The sequence below is a fragment of the Tachypleus tridentatus genome, chromosome 12 (genome assembly GCF_004210375.1).
Source record: "Tachypleus tridentatus isolate NWPU-2018 chromosome 12, ASM421037v1, whole genome shotgun sequence".
Taxonomy (NCBI): Eukaryota; Metazoa; Arthropoda; class Merostomata; order Xiphosura; family Limulidae; genus Tachypleus; species Tachypleus tridentatus.
This window is the reverse complement of record NC_134836.1, coordinates 114,500,529-114,520,727: the sequence shown is the minus strand read 5'-3', so window position 1 is coordinate 114,520,727 and position 20,199 is coordinate 114,500,529. Positions and strand designations below refer to the sequence as shown.

General features: G+C 32.6%; 1 protein-coding gene across 9 annotated transcripts in view; it reads left to right on the top strand.

Moving 5' to 3' along the window:
- The first annotated feature begins 277 nt into the window (after window positions 1-277).
- LOC143234404 (uncharacterized) overlaps window positions 278-20,199 on the top strand; it is a 46,760-nt gene continuing 26,838 nt past the window's right edge. For 2 of the 9 annotated variants that reach the window (XM_076471766.1, XM_076471763.1), the window contains exons 1-8: window positions 278-758; window positions 5,367-5,777; window positions 8,029-8,101; window positions 15,528-15,720; window positions 16,696-16,876; window positions 17,886-18,072; window positions 19,574-19,707; window positions 20,085-20,128. In XM_076471766.1, coding sequence (XP_076327881.1) covers window positions 8,042-8,101; window positions 15,528-15,720; window positions 16,696-16,876; window positions 17,886-18,072; window positions 19,574-19,707; window positions 20,085-20,128 — 799 coding nt within the window. In that variant the 5' untranslated portion in view covers window positions 278-758; window positions 5,367-5,777; window positions 8,029-8,041. Of the gene's footprint in view, window positions 759-5,366; window positions 5,778-7,363; window positions 7,502-8,025; window positions 8,102-15,527; window positions 15,721-16,695; window positions 16,877-17,885; window positions 18,073-19,573; window positions 19,708-20,084; window positions 20,129-20,199 lie in introns of those variants that run through there. The other 7 variants (XM_076471769.1, XM_076471765.1, XM_076471768.1 and 4 more) reach the window with 6 other exon arrangements.

Below are 20,199 nucleotides of genomic sequence, written 5' to 3'. Positions count from 1 at the left end.
TGTGATAAGTTTCGAAATGAACGATTCAAAGCAGTGTGAAAAAATAAAAGTACAGTTTTCGTGAGTTCTACAACAAATACTAGGCCTTTAAATCGTTTATCTTACTAGAATGTTTTCTAGAAAAACGTTAAACTCTTGAAGAAAACCGTGTTGTACATGCTCAAATAAGGCAGCGGTCACGTGATTTCTTTGACAAGGTCTAGTTGCACGAAGTACGCGTAGCAAATACCAAAATCAAAACGCATGCGCATTTGTATCGATTTGCCCTTAGAATCACACTAACCGAGCCTAATATTTCGATTCAGCATTCAAGGTTTAGGAGGAAGTTTGTTGTAATAGGAAGAACTTTGAGGTATTGGCGTACGAAGGACTGTTCGTCTGTGTTTGGGTTGAGAATTTGATGCCACATATATAAGTAAAATATATTTCAAGTTTTTATATGATTAACAATATTTCTCAGAAAATGTATAAAAAAGTATTAGTATCTAAGGTGAAGGAAGGCTAACGTCTATGAGTAGTTTAGAGTTTAAGTACAGAAGTAGAATAAATCTCTAATAAGAGAAACTTACTGTACTCTCAGCAGTTGTTCTATCACCTCACTTTAAAATTTGCTGAAGCCTAATCCACAGACATAATTATTAGAACTACCCGAACGAAAGATTAATTGAAAGTTGTAATTTAATTCAATCTTTTTTCGGTAGCAAATTTGAATAAAATTTCTAACGCGCAGGAGAAGAATTCAGTAATTGGAAAAACAGGTAAGGAACCCTGTTAATTTATTCAAACTAGAAATTATGTTTATAATATAACTTACGTAATACAAAATAAAATTAGACGAAAGGTGGTAGCCTGTCGGTGTTTTTGATATGTATATGACATAGGCTGTTGAATAATGTAGGTGAAGTATTTTTTTTTAAAGAAGTTATGTGGGCATAAAATAATTTGAAATTCAAGTTGAATGTACGAATATGTTTAATTCTATGTATACAGTGCTTGTTAAATATTTTTCATAAACGTGATTTGGTTTGTTTGTTTAGAATTAAGCACAAAGCTACACAATGGGCTATTTGTGCTCTGCCCACCACTGGTATCGAAACCCGGTTTTTAGCAGTGTTAATTCACAGACATGCCGCTGTGCCATTGGGGGCGCATGAATAAGTATTATGACAAAAGCGACACAGAAGAAAATGAGTTTACAAGTCGTTAGGAACTTTTCAGAATATAAAATTGTTAGGCTATTTGCAAAACTATTAATTTATTTTTGTAGCATTCGTTGCCGTAAGATTTTGTTTTAGTGGTAAGGCTATTACTAGGGGAAGTCATGCTCCCCAGAAAATTCTTGAAAATTTTAATGCTTTGAGATTGACTGAGCCAGTTTAACTCCAAATGCTGCATACATACAATGTAATGTACTCAATTCGTAAAGCGAGTTTTAATACATGCAATATAAAAGTGGTCTGGCCACGACCTCAGTGGCTTTACAGTGTTGTATTCTTCATTAGTAATACTAACGTTATTAGTAATAATATTGCTACCTGCTAGTGTTATGAAAATAAAACAAATTATTTAACCGAATTTGAAATGTAGGCATTCGTTCACGATATTCAAGTTATTATTAAGCCTGAACGGTAAAACTGCGATAGACATACACTGCAAATATCTAATTTTAATAACTTATTATGAACTAACTTTAAAGTTAATAAAAGCTAGTTTGTCCCCTTGATAGGTTAAACTCGAATTAATAGAAAATAATGTAAAAGTAAGTAGTCATTGATTTAAGGACTAATTACAGGGTTTCTTCAGATCTTGTTTGATTTTTTTTCTTTTCAGTTTTATGAGGAAAAACTTTCAATCATTCGTGACACTACCGTTCTATTCACTGTATGGTAAATCGTGCTCATAGTTTGATGTAAAACATCTGGTGCTTTTTAAGTTGTTACTGTTAGGTTATCATAAGGAGCAACGTCTTTAAATTAAAGTTTAAACAATTGTTTGAAGCTGTTTAGTGAGCAGTATACCTCTTACGTTGTATAACCTGTTTGCATGATGTCATAAGAACATACTTTTTTAATATAGAATTTTTGTTTTACAGTTTTGACAATTTATTCTATGAATGTTCTGCTGCTTATGAAATAATAGTATATTTAATACATTCTAATTTAAGCAGTGTTTTTGTTTTGAGCTTCCATATTTCTGCTCAGAACGTTATATTAAATTAGTCATATTAATTGTTACGTTAATTAATTTTTAATTTGAATTTATGTAGATAGGTTGCTATAACAATAGGTTTAAAATTAACTAGAGCGAAAACAGTTTGGAGGAAGAGTGTAAGAAAATCTTTTATTCTAATTTGTTGCATCAGTTACCAGATGAGAAACAACCAGACAATTGAATTTGAAATATAATAGAAAACGTATTTTGAAGAGCTGAAATTGGTAGTGAGCTGTACTCGTTTTTCCGTTATCAATATTATCTCTCCGCGTATTAACAAGGGGAACTCCCTTTGATATATCAAACTCGACCCAAAAAATGCACAACCGCAAGACTATTTTCAGATTTAAAATATCCTATTTATCCTTTAATTTTTTTTTTTTTCTGTATTCTCCTGTGATGGCGACAGGCCTCACCCATTTTTAGGGAAATGTAATTATTACGCGCTCAGCAGGTTTATTAACGAAATGTGCTTTTAGTGAGCATTCATTTTGTGTAAACATCTTTCATGCAATATAGATTTAATCTAGACTTTAACAGCAATACATAAGTATATGTTTCATACGATATAAAATTAATTCCAGACTTTAACAGCTATACAAAGATGATTAGTATCGTTTTTAATAGCCGGATGAGTGATTTTGTTTATCAGTTTTATTTTAATTTTTTGTTATTTTTTACATATGTTTCATCCTCATTTTCGGTATTTATTTTATTTTGTAAATCCGTAACGTAGGTTTGCACAGTGTACTGCAGTTATCTTTATTGTATAAATTAAGATTTATGACTGGCTTTTTCAAGGAACTTAACATAAAATATTGGTCCAAGAAATTGAAACACGCTCCCAATATATATATACACACACACACACACACACACACACACACACACACACATGGTGGCCCGTAAGTCCCTACCCATCCGTGTATCTTACGTATCCAGTGTATCTGTGTGCTGTTCCTCATTCTCGCTGCATAATATTATGCGACGCCATGTTCTGTGAGACATTTTCAAGTGTAAATGGGCTTACATCGACCATATTTCTATGAAAAAAAAAAGAAATAACTTTAATACATGCGTAATTGAATATAACATAATAACATATGGATGGGTAGGGACTTACGGGTCATCCTGTATATTACCACGAATAATTTTTTTTTTTTTTTTGCATTCTAGTTAGAATAATTAGTATGTATTAGATTTTGTTTGAATATACAACAATATTAGTCGAGACACATTAAAAATCGGATGAATTTGACTCCTGTGAGATCAAAATTATTGGAACCAAAATACGCTGTAGTGTAATATACAAAAAATTTTATAAAAGAAACCTTTCCATCATAGTTATGAATTACAAGTTGTCAAAATTAAAGATGATAATTCAATGTTCTTCGGCTGTATGAATGGAGCAAATAGAGCGTCTCTACACGTTCATTTCTACAGCGCGATATTTTTCAGGATTAAACTTGAATTCGAAGGAAAGCTAAACATAACACTACCAAAGTTACTTCCGTCATAAGTTTCCTCAACTGAATCTTGTAGTAACTTAGAAATTCACAAATTCGAAAGCTGTTTTAACATGTGGTAAATCAAGGGAAAAAATATTTTGAACAAAATTATCTATATATTTTAGAATATTGAAATTAATTTAAAATCAGGCTAGAAATAATGAACAAAAACATTGTTTTAAAATGTATAATACAAAAGTGTCTGAGATGGGGTAAGTTAATGAAGATGAAACTGAAAGCAGGCTACTTACGGTTGGTTGGAATTATTCTATTAAATGTTTTAAGCGTTTTTTTTTTTTCTGTGGTGAACTTGTTTCGTACATTGTAGTTAATGAATCTTCAGATCTCATAGTTTAAACTTGTGCTAACGTTTTTATATAAATTGTTAAATATAGCGATGTAGTGATAACAGCTGCGAAATATCGTCCTTTTTTATTAGTAGTATTATGACGTGTATGAGATGATGAAACGTTGAGTTGGAATGTTTGTAGATAAACACAAAAACTACGCAATCTGTACTCTGCTTGATCAACTCGGGTTTCAGTGCGATGACAAACCTTGACAATAACTCCTGAGCCACGGAAATAATTTTTTCTTAATGGATACATGTTTTCTACTCGTAAATGATGGTTATGTTGCACGTGCTACTTTAGTGACTAGTTGTGATTGTTCTAAAATGGATGGCCCTTGCAAAAGTGGCTTTATAGCAGAGCAAAGATTTCTAGAGTTATTTTCGCTGATAAATATAATAACAGTGAAGTTGGTTTAATGTGGACTTCGCTAATTCGTGTTGTACATACTTGTGTAGGTGGTGTTTACCTTCTTAGTGCAGGAGTTATGAACGCGGTTCGAATATGTTATTCATTTTTCAAGTCTAGTTGTTGCGTTAATCAGCCGTACTCCCAGTGTATAATAAGAAATTACGTAAATTTTTAAATGAAATTCACTTTTTCTTTCTATAACGCGTGTAAATGTCCAGTATTGTTTGCTCCATCAAAAAAGTCGAATTAGGGGTTGGTCGGTCTGATTTAGGTGTTTAACATTGTAAAGGGAACTTAGTGTTGTAGCATTACCTTTTATCATATTTAACAGTGAGAATAAGACAGGGGACACGGGTATAAATCTTCAGCTAAGACGGTTTTATTTTTCTAACAGGGTGGTTGGCCTTTAGAGTGGGCTGCCTCCAGATGTTGTAGAAGCAGTAAATTTAAACGAGTTTACCCAAAAGCTTTAAGTATATGACTGATAAGAACTAACTTCTTTAAATATTAGCTTTATATTGTGGAACAACCAAGATGGGCCAATAGGCCCCATGTTGTCGCAAAACGTTGTTTAAATGTTTGAAGAATAAATTTTAAGACATAAAAATATAGTAGAAAAGATCTGTCAGTTTGTTTCCATTCCATGAAATGTTTTTAAGTTATTAGTTTTTCATATTTCGAGCTTTCTGACAAGTATATCGTCATAATATGTATACAAAAGTGAAAACTTGTTTCATGTTTTCATATAATAAGTAAATCAATATAATTTAAAAATTCTAATTTTTCATTATCATTAATGTATATAAACGTTAGTGTGTGTACGTAATGACATACTCAAATATGATGTCACGTGCTTGAAAGATAATCGAAATTTGTTTCATTTCAGAATTCGACGTCTGAGTTTTGTATGGTGAACCTCGTCAGGCTACGTTCACCGCTGCTAGCAACCTCCCGAAGCTGGCTGAAACCAGCTACATTCTCCTATAGGAGCAGCTTCTTTCTACGAATGCTGTCATTGAGATTAGTATCTTGTCGGTTTCTGAAGCAACCATAAAAAGGTCGTTACCATGTTTATTCGCCAGGCATTGAATCTAATTGTAGCGGATATTAATCCTGTTCAGTACTTATAAAATCCAGGTCTATAAAGTGTAAACCACGAAACTATCAAACGCAGGATTTATTCACATAATATAAGTGTGAGTTTTTAAGATTTTTTTCAGCAGCCGGTGACTTACTGTCCATTGAGAAATTCGTTATAAATCCGCAGTATCAAACTACTAGCCGCTGACAGCTGGTGGTGAGTATTATTTATGTTCAAGTACACCCACACAATAATAAAATATACTTCGAGAGTATGCTAATTTAGTTTTGTCGATCTGTGTAAAAATTGGAGAATTTAAATTACTAGATATTCAAATTTTACTCTAAGAAAGTATCGGATTCAAGTGTTACAGGTCTGTTTCAAGTAATAATATATATATAATACCGATTACAACAGGAAAACTGTTCATACGTGTATGAACATAAACGTGCATTTACGATAAATTTACGATACAAGTGTAACAAAAACTCATTTTCTAGAAAATGTTCAATGTTCGTATTATCCCCAATTTTCAGAACAATTCATATTAATAATACTCGTGTTTGGTGTTACTCGAGAAACAACGCTAGCCAACGTTTAGTAAACGAGCTTTTGTTACACTTGTATTTATTTGCATGTAACGTTAAATGTGACTCCCTGATTGTTTTAATGCCACTATAAAAGTTAAAACCATCATTAATTTATCAGGTTAATAATTAGTGAACGTTCATGCAGTGGGTTACATTGTTGATTTAATAGTTTTAGTTCGTTATGACCTGTTACTGTTGTAACAAAGACATAATATAATTCCACACAGCTGAAAGCACAGAGGTAAAACATATAGTAGAAGTAAGATTACATTTTACTTAGTATTACTTAGTTCCACCTATCTGCTAAGTCACACACCTGAACACGTGCATACCACAATGTTCGGTACACGAAACTGCACTCCACTTCCGTCACTGTGGCCACGATCGTGTGTGTGTTTTCAAAATACTCTCTTATTTGCACCCATATGTAAAAACAAACACTGTGGTGCATGCCTTGTTAATATGTAGCAACCGGTTTGAGTTACATAAAGTCAAGAGTATTTCTCTCCATTGGATAATAAATAGATATATCAATGCTGTATGGGAAAGAGAAAAACTCTATCCCTTATTGGTTATTCCTACAAAATACCACTCTGGAAACTTTTTATCTAAAGACAATTCTTGATGGAATGAAACGTAAGATTATATACCATAAATGTAAACGCCTATATAGTTGTATTAAGTTTCAATAATCGTAGGTTGTTGAAAAGTGAATGGTAGCTAATATATGTAATAATTTTGAATCTGAGTATTTTAGGAAAGTGATTTAATTTTAACAAATAACAATTAGAACCTGTTTTCTAAGTTTGTTTTAAGCTTGCAATAATTTATTTGTGTGAGAACGAATATGCGGACTCATTAATAGGTTACTTTTTTTTTTTAAATAGACTGTGGATATGAGATACTCGATTCATTCAGTAGTACAGGTTGAACTAAGATTTGGCCAAATAGGTATTAGAGAAGTTTGAACTAGTATAAATTAGTAATTAAATAAGACGTCAATATAACATGTTTTTATTTCGGTGCTAGAACTGAAATTCAGTCCGTTCTTTCTATAACACCTTTATTACGATTACTTGGCATCTTGCCAAATTCATAACTGAAGTTTGGGATGAAGAAAATATATCAGGTGGGGGAGGGTAAGGTAGTTAAGTCACCTGGCTTTGAGCGTGAGTGCATTTGTTTTTGCTTATTTCTGGCAAGTAAACAAATATTTTGAATAAAAGACGTGCACGGCATCGAAAGACATTATTGTGCGTTGTTTCAGCTCCTTGTAGAACTTACCATGGGCATTAGCACGTATTCCGTATTAACACTTCGCGATTGGACTTTGCAATACCTTTAAAATTAGTGAGTATTAAGGGCTACCAGTCCCGACAACTGATTTAGCTAATATATATATTTAAAAGAATGTATATTAGGTATAACTGATACAGTGTTGCGACCGTAGACGACCATTATTTTTAACCATTCTGATATTTAATTCCGTGTGTTCGGAATTTCTAGTCTCGTATGTTTAGTTCGTGCCAATGAAACTGTCTTTCTGTAATTTATATAACTAAGAAGAAACGCGTTTTAAAGAGATTTGGGAATGAAGGTCTTTCTGTTAAATGTGTTATGTGCTAAGTCTTACCTCGTGAAATTGTTACTAATTCAAGCTTTAGTTCAAAATAGCATTTTGTGTAATGTCAAGTTGCATGAAATCTTGGGAATGTTTTCCAATTTAATGTAAAAAAATGTCAGTTTCAAACTGGTGTTAAGTGTAGAACAGTTTCAGTTTGTCCATTTATTTGTCTTCAATAGTTCTCTTTAGGTTAGTATTGATAAAGAAATTTCTACAACTATGTGTAACTATATTTTCTATGGTATTTCAGTAGTATCAAGCGGAAGATGAGGAAGCCACTGTGGTCAGCATATAGCCCATCGAATGGCACTGTGGTTCTTCGTCAGGTAGATTTTCAGATGTTTTTAGATGGCTTTTGTATGACAACACTATTAGTTTTGGCTTTCGTTCCTAAATTACTGGAAACAGTACGTGTGACTTGGTTAATAAAGTCATCAGTATTGTTATAATGTATTCTATCACTTCTATGAGAATGTTGGTTTATATAAAATTTGGTGAAAACGATTTGGAAGTCATTCCACATAATGATAACAAATTAGTTTATTTCTTCCTTAACATTTGCTACAGATTCCTATCATGTACAGAACTGTAGGCCTTAGTTAATAGTTTTCACATTCATGAGATGTTAATGTAGCTAACATAAAAATACTTTTACGATTTCACAACTGATTCAGTTACTAAATCAATGTTATGAATACTTCATTAACGTTTCATATTACAGAATGAACTGAAACTTATCTCAATACTTCACTGAATTTCATATTTATAGTTTATTCTTGTTTCCAGATATTTTGCAAAGTAATGATCAGCAACATTCACAAATATTTTGGATACGTTAGGGCTACTTATGTAAACTTTATAAATCTATTACCATCATAGTAGTAGCTCCCTCTAACAAACAGCTAAATTAAAACAATGAAAATATGGTATATAACAATGCCCCTTTCATCAGTTTTAAAATTCTAACAATTGAGGGGGATGGCAATCAGATAGGATAGCCTCTATTTCCCTTGCCAGCATTTGTCCTGTCATTTGGGGAGTTTGCACTGGACAAGTGGCTGTGTATGTTCACTAGTGGTTCTCTTATTGATTCTATATTTGTTGATCCTCAGAAATTATTTTGGTAGGAACCTTGGGTTCCTTGGTATCAGGTTGACTTTCTGTTGATAAATTATTCTCTGGAGTAATCCATTTGGCTGCCCTCTCACTGTCATACTCTCAAAAACTATCACAGTGGATGACTTTTGATCTGAATTTTGTAAACCATGTCAATGATTCTTTTCAGTACAATATACGAGGGCTGTTCAAAAAATACGCGGACTGACGTCATAAAACAAAATGTACTTTATTTAGAAGTTACAGGTCTGGGACCCCTTCAAAGTACTCCCCTCCCCAACGCACACACTTATCCCAACGGTGTTTCCACTTGTTGAAACGGTCCTGGTACGCTCCTTTTGTAATGTCCTCCAGCTCCTTCGTCGCATTTGCCTTAATCTCGGGAATCGTCTCAAATCTTCTTTCTTTCAAGGGTCTTTTGAGTTTAGGGAACAAGAAAAAATCGCAAGGAGCAAGATCAGGTGAGTAGGGGGGGGGGGGGGAAGAATAGTGATCGAGTGTTTGGCCAAAAACTCACGAGTTCTGAGGGCTGAATTTCGCAGCAACGCGGTGCATCTTCAATTTTTTGGTCAAAATTTCGTAACAAGATCCAACTGATATCCCACACTCTTCAGCAAGCTCCCTGACAGTGAGACGTCGATTTGCCCGCACCAGGGTGTTGATTTTGTCGACGTGTGGGTCGTCAGTTGACGTGAAAGGACGTCCAGGACGCTCATCTTCAATGGACTGTCGACCATCCTTAAAACGTTCATGCCACTTGAAACATGCCGTACGCTTCATAGCAACATCACCGTAAGCCGTGTTAAGCATAGCAAAAGTTTCAGTCGCAGATTTTCCAAGTTTAACACACAATTTCACAGCAAGTCGTTGCTTCTTTAGGTCATTCATTCTGAAATCCGCCAAACGAAAAAATCGCACTTCACTTAAAACCGCGTAGCTAATACACAAATGAAGATATCTACAATCGGGAAATGGCGTCGTAATCAGCTGATCTGTGCGAACCTAGCGACACCAAGCGGATTTCCCTGGAACCAACTGGAGCCGCGCAATTCAAACAGTCCGCGTATTTTTTGAACAGACCTCGTATGGCTCTTCCCAACATCTGTTTCATTTTTTGGAGTTTCATTTCTGTAGTGGGCAGTGTACAACTATACCATGTGACCTTAATGAAATCCATTCTTATCAGCATTAACATCATAGCAACTTTTAATTTTATAACTAGCTGATGTAAGTCTTTCTAGGATAAAGCTGTGTAATATCTCAGTTGAGTTTCTTAATCTACATATTGTACTTAAGACTTATTGAGAGAATGATCTTTGTACTACAGTACATAAGGCTCAACAGCAACCTAAGTTTTCTCAAACATCAGTGATGATGATGTTTTACTTGTAAATTTCCTTTACTGCTGGATGATAACAGAAACAGCAGGAGACCTTGATCCCATGTTTTCAGATATTTATAGACATAAATGGCTAATTGATTTAATAATGTACATTTGTGTCTGTCGCACTGTCAGATGGATGATGGGCTTCTGTCCTGACATTCTGTATCTCAATGATCAGACATATTTTTTGCACATCAAATCTTTAAAAAAAGGACCAACAAAATTGTGAATTTTCTTGCTGAAAATTACACTTCCTACTTAGAAACAACATATGCTCATGGCTGGCTGGTGAAATAGTAAAAAAAAAATCATGATGTATTTATTACAACAGTTACTCTGTGATAGAGGGCTAAGCTCATCAACAGCAACCCTCTCAAGTGGTGCTCCAACATGATATTACTTTTACAGCCCATGTTGCTTCTTTCATGGACCATTTTGCTCACAGCATAGTTTACATATTTTACATTAATTCTCTACATATCCCAGACACTCAAATCAGTAGAGGCATTTTCTTGCTTGCTACAAAGTCTTAACACAAGTTTCCAGTTTGGAAGATTGTGAAGATGAATGAATCTTAGTGTAAAGAATGAAAGTACTGACTGTAGTTATTTCTATCCACTGATATCTCTGGTTTTCAACATTGAGTTCTTTGGTAGGCAATTTAAATCCCACTGTGTCCAATACATCATTGCTTTTAGGCCATATGGAGTGGCTGTTTACCATGCAAGCCTTCTTGCTTTATTCTCAATACACTTAGTAATTGGTTTCATATTTGTATCTTTTACCAAAGTATCTTTCATTTGAGTGTTGAATCGCATTACTTCTTCATCCTTGCTTGTAGATGTCACATCTTCTATTATACTCTGCTGTACATAAGGATGGTAATCTAAACCATCTTGTTTCCCTCTTTCCACATTCTTCACATTTGTCAGTAACACACAGTTTTTGGGATAATGTTTCAGCATTTCCATGGTCTTGTTCAGGGTGATGTATAACGTTAATATTGTATTCTTGAAGTTTTTAGACTCATCTTGCTAGCTGACCTTCTGGATTGCAAAAATTCACTATCCACTACAATTCTGTATGATAATATCAGTGTAAACTTTTACCCATATAGGCAGTGATGACATATAGGGTTCAAACAACACTGTAGTTATTTCCTTTATGCTGTAGTTCTTTTACCATGTTGTATTTGTGATGCCACTGCTCCTGCTAAAAGTCACTAGCATTTGTATCTAAACTGCGTGAATATTCAAAGAATTGGGAAGGTGAATACGGGAGTAATGGTCTGTTCTTTTGTGAGTTTGTTGAATGTTTGTTCATATGAACAGTACAATAAAACTTGTTTGACTTTTCAAGAAATTTGTTTAAAGGATGAGTTATGTCAGAGAAGAATATTCTAAAACAATGGTAGTAAGATAACAGTAAATGGAATCCTCTTATCTCCTACAGGTTATTTGGTATTGGCCATTCACTTTTTTGATAGATCTATAGACACTCCTTTCCTAACTATGTCCCAGAAAACTCATCTGTTGGTGGAATAATTCATACTTCTTGAGCTTTAGGTTCTCTCTCTCTCCTCAACCAATCCATAACACTTCTTAATCCACTGTACACATTTATCAACAGTCCTTCCATGTGCTATTATGAATATGAGGTTCTGTGGTAGTTCAAAAAGAGCACACACTATTAAATGTGGTAGGTGATGCATTGTGCAATCTTAATAGTGACATAAATTGCCATAATCCATTTCTTTTCATAAAGGCTGTTCTCTCTCTCTCCTTGCTTTGTTAACTTCCTTTGCCAATATCTACTCTTAAAAACCAATTTTGAAGATCATTTTTTATCCAGATAGAGCATTAAAATTAGTCGATCCTTGTTAGCTAGTGGTTAGGCATCCTTCTTTGTGACTTCATTAATCTTCCATTTGTCCATGAAGAACCTTGTGGATCCATCATTCTTCATGAGTTCAATAGGTGATGCCAAAGGACCAATACTTGATTCTGCTACTCCATGTTCCTTCATGGTTTTTATCTCTTTGAAAGCTGAAACTTGTCTTGCAAGTGGTAGTTACCTTGCTAATTGATGCATTGGGGCTGCATCTCCAGTATTAGTTTTGTGAGAAGTTTGTATGGTCTAAAGTGGGTGTGCCAGTGGAAAAGGTAGCTTGATATATTGTAAACAAATCACATAATCTCTAATATAGATCAGTTGTGAGACCTTTACAACTTTTGTAATTAATTAATTAATTTGATATCATATGTCCTACATCTGTCCCCAAAAGTGACTACTCTTGGCATATTTAGATGTGGAAGAAAAGCTGTCATCCACAGTATTGAAGTGGTTTGGACATTTTTGGGCAAAAATTCTAATCCTCTAGCCTCTTTGTCCCTGCCACCCAATTCCAAATATATGAAAGTATGAAAAATGGAATAAACATGATGATAACCTCACATAGTTTAATTAAAAACATGTTCATATGGAGTTTAATGACCTCTATTATCAAAAAAGTGGTCCAGTCATGGCTGGAACTCTAATGAAAGTTTTTAGAAGTTTTGTCTGTATGATCTAATCTTGCAATGTTCCACCCATTCTTAACTCAAATTTTATTGCTGTGTTTGTGATTCTAATGACAATCTTTATTCTTTGGATTCATGAGACTTCTGTCGACCATTAATACGTTAGAATAATCTGGAGTATTTGGTTATTAAGTCCAGTTACTAGTTGTTAACTTATTTTTAATAAGTTTTAATGTGAGTATTTTACTTTTTGGTAGTACATTGACTGTATTTTTCATGTTAACAGGAAGTTCAACTTCTGGCATGATAACTGTTATGTAATACTCAAGCTGTTTGAAGTTAGCCTAACTTTGCATTCATGTCTTTGCACAGAATCAGTTCCCAATGTGAACTGTTCTTCTGTCAGATATCCAAACATCATGAGATGTTAGTGTTAAATTAAGGGTAACTTTCAACTTTCCTATTGCTGGAACTTCATGCCTGCTTGCTGTTTGTATCATTTAATCTTTTCATTATTGTCAAAGTTTGCTCATACTTAGCCAGTCATGTCAAACTGTCATAGTTGGAGAACCAGTATAGATTAACATACTGTAAAGCTTCTCAACAACAAACCTGTGGATTATCGTCTTTAGATAATGACCTTATTTCCTTTGCAACAGTGGGGATATACTTGGATAAACTTATGTAAGCATGAGTATGTGTAAGGGAGAAAGCAAGGGAGGCAATTGCCCCTCCATAGAAAATGAGAAATTATTCTTTGTTCATTTAGCTAGTATATGAATTTACAAGTTTTATTTTCTTCACAATTTCATGCTGCTTATTACACTTAAATTTCAATTCTAATAAGTCATCTGGTTTATCAGTAGCTTTACTTAAAATCTCTAGATATCTACCCTGTAGCTAAATATTGATAAACTTTGCTATCACAGTAGCTGTTTTTGAAACTGGACATTACAGTTCTCTCAGGGGTCATCAAAGAGAAAGATGTGGTCTTGCCAGTGTCACCTAAGCCCTTGACTCATAGAGTACATTTTCATCATAATTCATTGGTTTCTTAATTGGGTAATGCTGTTAAATTGTCAAACAAAATTGTAGAACTGGATTTGTTAATGTCATGACTTGTAGACCAAATAAATTCTCATTTTTTATATTTTGTAGAAGATGACTATTTAGGTCGGAATTCTTTGGCAGATGTAGAAGGAGGTGTGACTATTCCTTGCATTCAACAATTCTTTTTCCAGGTATTTTATTCTGTTGCTGATGTACTTTCGTACCTCGGTGATCTCTAAGTTCGTCATTACAGTCACTGTTGGAATCCTTTTGTGCATTTCCAATTATTTCATCACTTTTGTATTCAGTCATTTATTTGGTTCTTAGTTCCCTTCCTTTTAATGCTTCTCTTAAATCGTGTCTCTTTGTTATTGGTGTTTGGATTTTCTGTTTATTTTTCTTACTCTTAACTTTCTATATTATTTCTCTAATTTTCTCTTTCTTCATGAACATTATTTAATTGTTTCATTATCTTTATCAAAGCTTCAATGTCATTTCTGGATCTGGTTGTCATGTTGAAATTTAAGTTATTTGTTTTTATGAAAATAATTCCACTTCAAATACAGTATTGTTATACGTTATTTCTGTTGTTTGTTACGTTCTTTTAAGTTATTTGAAAAAAAAATCTGAAGTCCAGTTCATGTAATGATAACACATCACTGTTTCCTCTTTGATAGCTCTAGGTTACCAACATTTGAACACAGATGTAGGTCCTAGTTCACAAATAGTTTCACTTGCAAAAGAAAAGTCACTTGCTAATGATATTACAATTGACAAAATAAATTTACTTGTACAGTTTCATGGCTAGTAAATTGAATGAATATACATGAAAACCCACACTGCTTTAGATACTTCTCTAATGTTTCAATCACTACCATAACTGAAACTTGACTGAATGCTTCACCAATTTTTGTATTTGTAACACACTTTTGTTCGTGGAAATTTTTTGAAGTATCTTAGTCATTAAAATTTAAGACCATACTAGATTTTCTAGGACTACTTTTATAAACTTTCTATATGTATTACTGTGTTGGCAGTTTCATTTAGCAAACAACTAAATAAAAATATTGTAAGTAAATATAGTTTAGAACAGTATATTTATAAAGTCAAATATTTTTTAAAAAATTATAAAAGTTGATAGAGTTGAAAATATCTACACTAACTTTTTCAAGATTATATTATGGAAAGTCAAAAGAAGCTGAACTTGTCAGAAATTAAAGTTTTTATGAAAAACTTTATTGTTACTTTTATTCAAATGGAGATATTGAATGTTATTTTAAGTAACGAATGGCTAAGCTTGATAATCAGTGTTAGTTCAGTCTTTAATTTGCAACAGTACTTAAAATAATGCATCAGCAAGTTTTTTTTTTGTATATAAGTTTGTAATAGAAAATTATTGTAAATGCAGTTGTACTGAGTTTTATACTACTGAATGAGAGAAAAACAAAGTATCTTTATTCTCAAGATGGCTGGTATGGGTATTAGCACTTTAATTCAAATAAAGTATAAAACAACGTTTCAACCTTCTTAGGTCATTTTCAGGTTAACAAAGAAGTTAAAAATGTTTTATATTTTATTTGATGAAAGTGCTAATACTCATATTAGCCATCTCTAGAATACATTTTTACTTCAAGTGGGTTTCTCGTCATCATGAAAGTAAATACTTTTTTTTTTTAAATTTAGGATCTTCAAAATGATAAGAGGGAGAAACTGGATGACATGCCAGATGTAACTGTGTCACCCTTTACAACTGACACCTCAGTCATTCGACCAAAAACTTTTGGAATTCCACTAACTAAATTAGTTGAGAAAATGCTGGTAGAATGCTCTATTCCTTTCATTTTGATAAGAATTTGTTGTTTAATTGAAGACAAAGGTAAATCTTGAATTTATCACATGTTTTTATCTATATACAAATATAAAGAATCTGTAATGTAAAGGATATTAGTTGGTAATGAACAATTTGTTCAAAATAAAAAATATCAAGCTATGCAAGTACCTTTTGCAGCACAATTAAAAATTTTTAATACATTTAATGATTTTTAAATATTGTGATCTAAAGTTGAAAAGCACAACTCTTTACCTTTAGGTTTATATATTTCATTAGTAACGTTAAGCTAAAGTATGGAAATACGAGTGTTGTATGTTTTAAATATTTCAGTATGTTCTATACTAAAACAACCTTCACTATGGTTGTTATGCAAATATTGTATGCAGCACCTACTACACTTGTAGTAATTAATTTGTTAAAAAATGATCTTGTGTAACTTCAAGAAACTTTCCACCAGAGGGCTCAAATTTCTAAGATTATAAAATTAACAATCAGGTTTGGACGAGGTAGATCTGCATCCGATGTTGGGAAATACCCAGCTTGTAGAATACTTGAGGATATCCTTTTATGAGACAGGAGATGCTCCGCTGGAAAAGAAATGTGATGTGGTTACTGCCACAATGTTGTTGATGTTTTTCAGAGAACTACCAGATCCTGTTGTTCCAAAGGGCTTTGTGCTGCTTATATTCGTGCAGTTCAAAGTAATGTAAATGTTTGTACTGCCAGAAAGTGAATTAATCCTCAGTAAATTTAATTTTAATGGAAATATTGATGCATATTTTATGTACATCAATATTCAATATCTAAATAAAATTCAGAAAGAAAAATCTTAACAAAAACAAAATAGCATTTATTTTGTTTAATTATCTAATTTTTTTCCATGATTCTGATCTTAAAAGAATTACTTATGTTCTAATATCTTCTAGAACAAACGTAGAACATAAAATACAGTTGTGGCATAGTCCTGTTTGTGTTTCTTACTACTCGCAACCATTTTTATTTAATTTTTACCAAAATTAGATATCAAAAGAGACAAAGAAGGTTGTGTTTTGCAGTTGAAATGTCTTGTAGAAGAGCTACCTTTTGAGAATTTCAACACACTGAAGTTTATTTTGAGTTTTATCATACATTCAACTAAACAGTACAGCAAAAATAAACTGACTTCATTAATGTCCTTTGTTCTGGGACCAGAGATATTCAGGTGGGTCAAAAGTATGGATGAATTTATTTTAATAGAATTAAAATTTAACTTTTTGTAGTCAGGAAAGTGACTAGCAAAACTTATCTAACTTCTAGACTTAAATTTTTTTCATAATTAGAACCATTTAAAGAACTAATATTATTTAAAAGGCTGCAGGTACGGGAAAATATAAAACAATTAAACTTGTGCTTTTCTCAGTCTAAAGCTATTGGAGATTAGAAAAAAAAACTTCAAATTTATTGTTGCCATTGTCATCAGTCCTCTTGGGCATAACTTGATTTTAAAGTATTTGATATCATAGAAAGAATTGGACAAAATATTGTGGTTTCACTAACTTGATTACTAAAATCATATCATAGTAAATAAGTTTCCATAACTGTTGTACACCTGATATAGGCCATTATTGTTCTTGCATACCTAACTAATTGTATATGCTTCTCTGGATCTTTTGTTAAACATATATTTTGTAATTTCTAGTTATAACACTAAGGAAAAGATGGAACTGCTTCAATTTTTAATTTGCAACATTTCCAGTAACATAATATTTTGTTTAACTCGGTAAAAATGCTGATAACCTATACTATGCATTCCAGAAAGAGATGTTTCCCTGTCTTTTGCCATTTCTGTTGCAGGGAGTTTGAAATAATAAATATAAATGAGTTGACAACATGAAACGCGGTAAATAATTTAGTTGAAACTGCTTACACAAGTTTTTAAAATTGTAAGGGAACTAATGGATACGTACAATTAAGATTTTATGAGTTGAAAGTGTAGGGTTTAGTAAAACTGCTAAAGAAAGGGGGAAAAATAGTCCATATGTTTTCCATAATTACCTTTACTTATTCTGGTGGAAAACAGTATGGCCTAAGTTTGACCACGTATAAATGTTTTCTTTAAAATGGCTTATTAGTCTTGTATGAGTAAGGGTTAGGGTTGATTAGAGTGAAATTTGGACTAATGAATACTTTCAACCAACATAAATTTAAATATTAGTTATGTTTGTTTACAGACTTGGTGATGAAGAAGATAGGTGTCGAAATGAGCTGATTACTAAGCAGCTGAGTCTCTTCATAAGTAATTACAGTATAATTTTTGGAGAGGATGCTAAGCTGGCATTTAGAGACAAAGAATATTTATTGAGAAGAAAAAGTGACCTGTTGAATGTAGGTTTACATTCAAATGATGTTAAACCTGTGGTATGTGTTATTTGTAGCTATAGGCAGAGTTTATAAATACATTCACTTAGTTTTCTTGCAATGTGTAATTATTGTTACCAACATTTAAAAGTATAATTTTGCTTGCAGTGTTAATAGTAAGACAAAGGGACACGTATAAATTTTGGCTGGTTAGAAACTGTTTGCATTACAATGAAAACTTTGCTTGTTAGCCTATTATGGATTTTTAAAACTGTGTGTTAGCTGTTTAAAATGTGTATATATCTTTTACGGTAATAAAATAAAAAATTTAAAATGTGAGTTTGTTGAACTAATTTCAAATGGAGTGAAGCTTAAGCCATAGACATGTATTCTTGAGGAATTGTATCTTAAACTGAATTGTTTTTAACGATAACTAAAACCATGAATACTGGTTTTGAGCAATGGGGTTAACTGCAAGTTTGCTGTGTTATTCATCAGTTGTTTAAATTCAGGAATAGCTTAAAGCATGAGCCTGAAGTGATTAACACAAATAAGAACCAATTCAGTGTTCCCCATTTTCCTGTACTTGACACTTACATACACCAGACACCTCCATTCCCTCTGAAAAAACTTTCAAACTTCAAGGGCTCATTTTAAAACATCTTTTAATGCCTGAAATGAAGTGAACAATAACTTTTACAGCCTTGAACCTGTGGCTTTAAGCTGTGTGTCTATTTGCCACTAACGAGTTACGTGAGTCTATATTAGATTTATTATTACAGAGTAGTTCATTTAGTGAAGATAAAAACATAATTCACTGTAGTCTTGAATAAGCTAATTGAAGTTATGAAATGTTTGAGACAGGCAAGATTAGTGCAGACGGATACAATATTTACATGCTTGCTTACTGAGGATGCAACTGTGAGACAACTGGTTTTTAGAATTAGGAACTTTAGGGGTTAATGCATGTGGTGCTTTTATACTATTATATTTTTTAGTATTCCTGATGTCAAATTGGGTGAATAATAAAAAAATGTGCCAAGAGGTAACCCAGAAGTAATGCCTTTTTTTAGTCATATGATCACCATCTTGATTCCAGCAAATATTGTGCAATGAAATTGTACTACATTTTCAATTATTTTTTACTTTATACATTTATGCCTTAATCTACAGCTACAAATAATGAATCATTTTGTATTATTTACTAGAAAAATATGCCTTTTGAACAAATGGTTGTTAGATGCAATTTTATCTTGTGTATTGTAAGGTGTCACAGAGAAGACTTACTATTATATTTTTCATCTCAAATTAGTAATGTTGATATTGCTGTAAAGTACAAAACAAAATTGGTTTGATACATATTCACTAATTTGTTTTTAAATGCAATGTCTGAACCATTTTGTTACATTGTCTTTGAATTATGAAAAATACATTAGTGTTCAACAAAAACTATTTGTTACTGAGGTTCTTAAGCAGTATATTTTCACTTCTGACTGATAAAACTAGACATATCCTTGAAGCATGTTCCAGCTAAGTAAATTTTACTGAATTTTTGTACCAGACAAGTTCAGACCCATCAACATTTGGTCCAGTAGACAGTCTTAAACCACTCTCAATTACTATTCCACCTGTGGAGGACTACATTACTGACATTGTTTCTGTGGATTCCCAAGTGCCAACACTCCTTGTTAACAGGTGACTGGAAATAATGAGTGGATAGTAAAATTTATGGTTTTTATCATATATTTAAGAAGTAGGATTTGAACTATATTCATTTTTACTGAAATGGTCATATTGTAGTGGATTTTTGTTCATGGTAATTCATTGCTCTTTGAGAAAGATTTCTAACACGTTCAAAATTTGGGATGTAACACTTAGTAGATAGATGTTCAAAGTTTTAAACCATAAAGCAGAAAGGAATTAAATGTGACTAAATAAGGCTTCAAATTATTCAATAAATAAGGAAGTATATTTTACTAAGTTGAGGCAATTTGTTTGATCTAAGAGAAATAACTCATTGTTAAAGATAATATTCTTGTCGAGACAAGTAACAAATCATATTCTGCTTATAGTAACCAAGTTGAAACACCATGTCAGCAAAAGATGGAAAATACAAGTAAGTCATTTCTCTTTCAAAGTAGTGTAAATAGAATTTGTTTTAATAATGTTTTGGAAAACATTCACATT